This window comes from Echinops telfairi, unplaced genomic scaffold (genome assembly GCF_000313985.2).
Source record: "Echinops telfairi isolate 266 unplaced genomic scaffold, ASM31398v2 ScPeMD7_60;HRSCAF=208, whole genome shotgun sequence".
NCBI lineage: Eukaryota > Metazoa > Chordata > Mammalia > Afrosoricida > Tenrecidae > Echinops > Echinops telfairi.
In genome coordinates, this window is record NW_022103958.1 from 35,273,003 (window position 1) to 35,276,842 (window position 3,840).

Consider the following 3,840-nt stretch of genomic DNA (forward strand, 5'->3'; position numbering starts at 1 on the left):
AGTTACACTAGTCCAAGTTAAATGTGGACCCCAAATGGTTACATCATATAAGCTGTGAGGTTTTAAACTTGTGACAAGGGACAGAGGGAATTTTACTACTCATTGCAAGGAAATCCTCACTTAAGCTTCCGTGAGCCACAAGCACTTAAAACCCATGAACCTTCAGCTGGCCGTCTTTAGCCAATCCAGTCTCTACAAGGAACGGGCATATGTTCTTGCGCTGGTCACCCTGGCGCTGAATCACTTCTCCATATTCTGGATGCTCAATCACAGCACCATTGCAGACAAATGTCTTCTTAAAGGCCTTCACTAGTTTCTGTTTGTCGTAGTCATCAGCAATCCCTTGGACAGTGGTAAGGGTCTTCCTGCCGTTGCGCTGTTGAATTCTTATATGGATATAATCGCCTGTCCCCGCAGGCAGCAGGTCATCACCCTTACTTGCATCAGCACAGCGGTCGAAAGAGTGGAGGTTCTGGATAGCGGACATACCTTAAGACTCCTTTTCCTCGGTGGAAACGCCTGCTGAAGGCGGCGCTGGAGAAGGCGGGCAGGGGGGACGGAGCATCGGGAAGCGAGGGGGCTCGAGGGGGCTGAGTCCTGGGAGGCGGCTCAGTGACTGAGGCCTATAATAAGTTAATATGGCCTTTCCAGCCTTAATTCCTTGTGGTGTGATTCTGGACGCTATGCCTATGGCTACGATCCCATTTTAGAGGGAGTTCTGTGTTGTTACAGGATTAAAGTGGGGCTAACTCCTGACCTTAGCTGAGGGGGTGAAACAAGCCACACTTTGTTCCCTTGGTGGCATCTTTACTCTCTGTCTGCTAAAAGACAACCATATCACCATCAAAGCCATTCCTTGTTGTAAACGGGTCATCTGGGACACAGAAAGTACAGGACCGTTTGGAAGAGCACATCCAAGATCTCTGTCTAAGGTCTCGGAGGCCAAGACCAGATGCACCTGAGACTGAAGAATGGAGACTCAGAGTCGTGCTGAGACTGCCGAGTATGAACTTCTCACCTGGTCTGAAACCATAGAACTGTGAGACATGTTAACAGGCAGACTGGCTTCCTGGCCCATGGAGCAAAAGGCCAAGGGACCACGTGGCTGAGAGACTGAAGCTCTAATCTAAAAAGACTTGGTTACTGGCTGAAGAGTGATGTTACTGTGGGCCAATGTTTGGTGATCCTGACACTTGTGGTAACCATTAACTTCCCTAGTAAAACCCATTAATTATGAATATTGCCTGTGAGTTCTATGTGGTCATCAAAATGAATGATCAAACCCAGCATAGAAATAAGAGTGTCGTAGGAGGAACCAAGCTAAACCAGACTCGCTACCATGAAGTTGATGCTGACTCATCGGTGAGTTTCCCAGACCAACAGTTTACTGCAGTAGAAAGCTCCATCTTTCTCCCCTAGGAAGACCAGTTGCCATCAAAATAGGTAAGGAAGAATAGGGTGTGGAGGTATGTCTACCTCCTGCCTTGTGGCCATAGGGAAGTCAGAGGAGGTCAGATACGTTCACCTCCTCCATTGCTGCGTACCTCAACATCCTTGAATTTTGTGAATTGCTAATAGCTCAACTATAGATACATTTCCAGTAGGATTCAACACCTCTGGATTCTGTGGCTCCTAAACTTGTTTACCCACAAATTGCAAAAAAGTAAAAGACTTAGAAGACTGTGAATTGAGACAATTCAGGTCTTTTTTCTTTTTTTGGTGGTAAAATATAATATCGACTTGCCATTTTAATGATTTTTAAGTGTACAATTCCGTGGAATTAACAACATTCACATTTACAACCATCCAAAGAGAAACTGTACTTATAAATAATTGTACTTGATGTGATTGAATATGAAATGTTATATGTATAAATCCCAATTAATAACTTTCTTTCTCTATGAATGTCCTATGATAGCTATTTCATGGGGGCCCTGCATGGTGCAAATCATGAATAGGCTTAGTTTCTAACTGAAAGGTGGGATATTTGAATTCAAAGTGTAAATCTACCAGAAGTGCTTCCGAAGAAAGACTTAGCAAACTATTGCAAATTCACCCATTTGAGAACCCTATAGAGTACAGTTCTATTGTGACATACATGGGGTTGTCATGAGTTGGAATCAATTTAATGGTAACTATTTTTTATTTTGTTTTGTTTTTTATTACAAGATCATTTTTAGGGGCTCTTACAAGTCTTATAACAATCCATACATTGATTGTATCAAGTACATCTGTACATATGTTGCCATCATTAACGTTTACTTTCTATTTGAGCCCTTGGTATCAGCTCTTCTCCCCACTCCCTTGTGACCCCTTGATAAATTATACATTATTATTATTTTCATATCTTACGCATACCGCTGTCTCCCTTCCTCCATAGTTTCTGTTGTTCATCCTCCTGGAGGGTGTGTGTGGTTGTGTTGATCATTGCAGTCGGTTCCCTCTTCCTCCCCTCTGCTCAGCACCTTTCCTCACCTTTCTGGTATCACTACTCCCATTCCTGTTCCTGGATTCCGTGTGTCAGGAGCTCTTATCTTTTATCTGTAGCTGTACACATGCTCCAGTCTAGCCCACAGTGAAAGGTAGGACTGGGGTTATGATAATGGGCGGTCAGGAAGCCTCAAGGAACCAGGAGAATATTGTGTGCTTCATCGGTGCTATACTGTGCCTTGGTTGATTCATCCCTTCCTTGAGACTCTTCTGTGAGGTGATGTCCCATTGTCTACAGATAGGTTTTGGGTCTTTGTTCAGAACCCCCTCATTCTCAACAATATGTTGATTGTTTGTTTGTTTTGGGTCTTCGATGCCTATGGGCCAGGATGATGGCAGCTACTTTTTAAGAGAAATTTTATATAAGTATTTGCATTACTTCACTTAGTAATGCTTTCAAGATTCATCGTGTTATAGGATTTATCAAAATTTATTCTTTTTTATGGTGAAGTAATGTTCCATTGGGTATATACACCACATTTTGTTCATTCATCTATTGAATTCTTGTTTCTGTCTTTTGGCTATTTTTGAATAATGCTGCTGTGAACATTGGTGTACGAATATCTGTCAGATGCCCCATTTTCAATTGTTTTGGATATATGTCTAGGGGTAGAATTGTGAGTTATATGGTAGTTCTATGTTTAATCTTTTGGGTAACTGTCAATTTATTTTCATAGCAGCAACACTACTTTTCATTCCCACCAGAATAATATGATGATTCCAATTTCTCTATATCTGACACATAATTGTATTGTTGGGTGTCAACTCTATGTCAGAGTAGAATTTCATAGGATTTTCTTGGCTGTAATATTTACTGAACCAGATTGTCAGATCTTTTTCTCAGTAGTTTCAATTGCCAATCTTTTTATTGGTAGCCAAGGGAGCCTTTAACTTGTCCATTTTCATATATTTTATGTAAATATTCATGCATTTTTGTTGGTTATATGATTTTTTAAAAATTCCTAAACTTGTGCCACCAATATTTCAAATACCAGCAGTGTTCCCCATGGTGAACAGGTTTCAGTAGAGTTTCCAGACTTGGATTGTTAAATTAAGTCTGACTCATAGTGACCCTGTGTATAACAGAACAAAATGAGTGATAAATTTAAACCTAACTACATCTGCAACAATCCACTCTCCAATGCACTCTGCATGATAGCAAGGCTGTTCACATCCCTGGTCCATGGCCAAAGGCTTAATCCATATGTGTTTGCTCTTCACTTTTTTTAGTGGAAACGGTTTTAAAATAGGTCTAGAGCCCGGCTATCAAAAGATATAGTGTCTGGGGTCTTAAAAGCTTGAAGGTAAACAAGCGGCCATCTAGCTCAGAAGCAACAAAGCCCACATGGA

The 3,840-nt window shown here is 41.4% G+C and overlaps 1 protein-coding gene across 1 annotated transcript; it reads right to left on the reverse strand.

The window, feature by feature from the left end:
- Positions 1–487, reverse strand: LOC101661118 (eukaryotic translation initiation factor 1-like). Its single transcript, XM_045290831.1, has one exon. It carries the CDS (start codon positions 485–487, stop codon positions 146–148), a length of 342 nt encoding a protein of 113 aa, XP_045146766.1. The 3' UTR covers positions 1–145.
- Between the last annotated feature and the right edge of the window lie 3,353 nt (positions 488–3,840).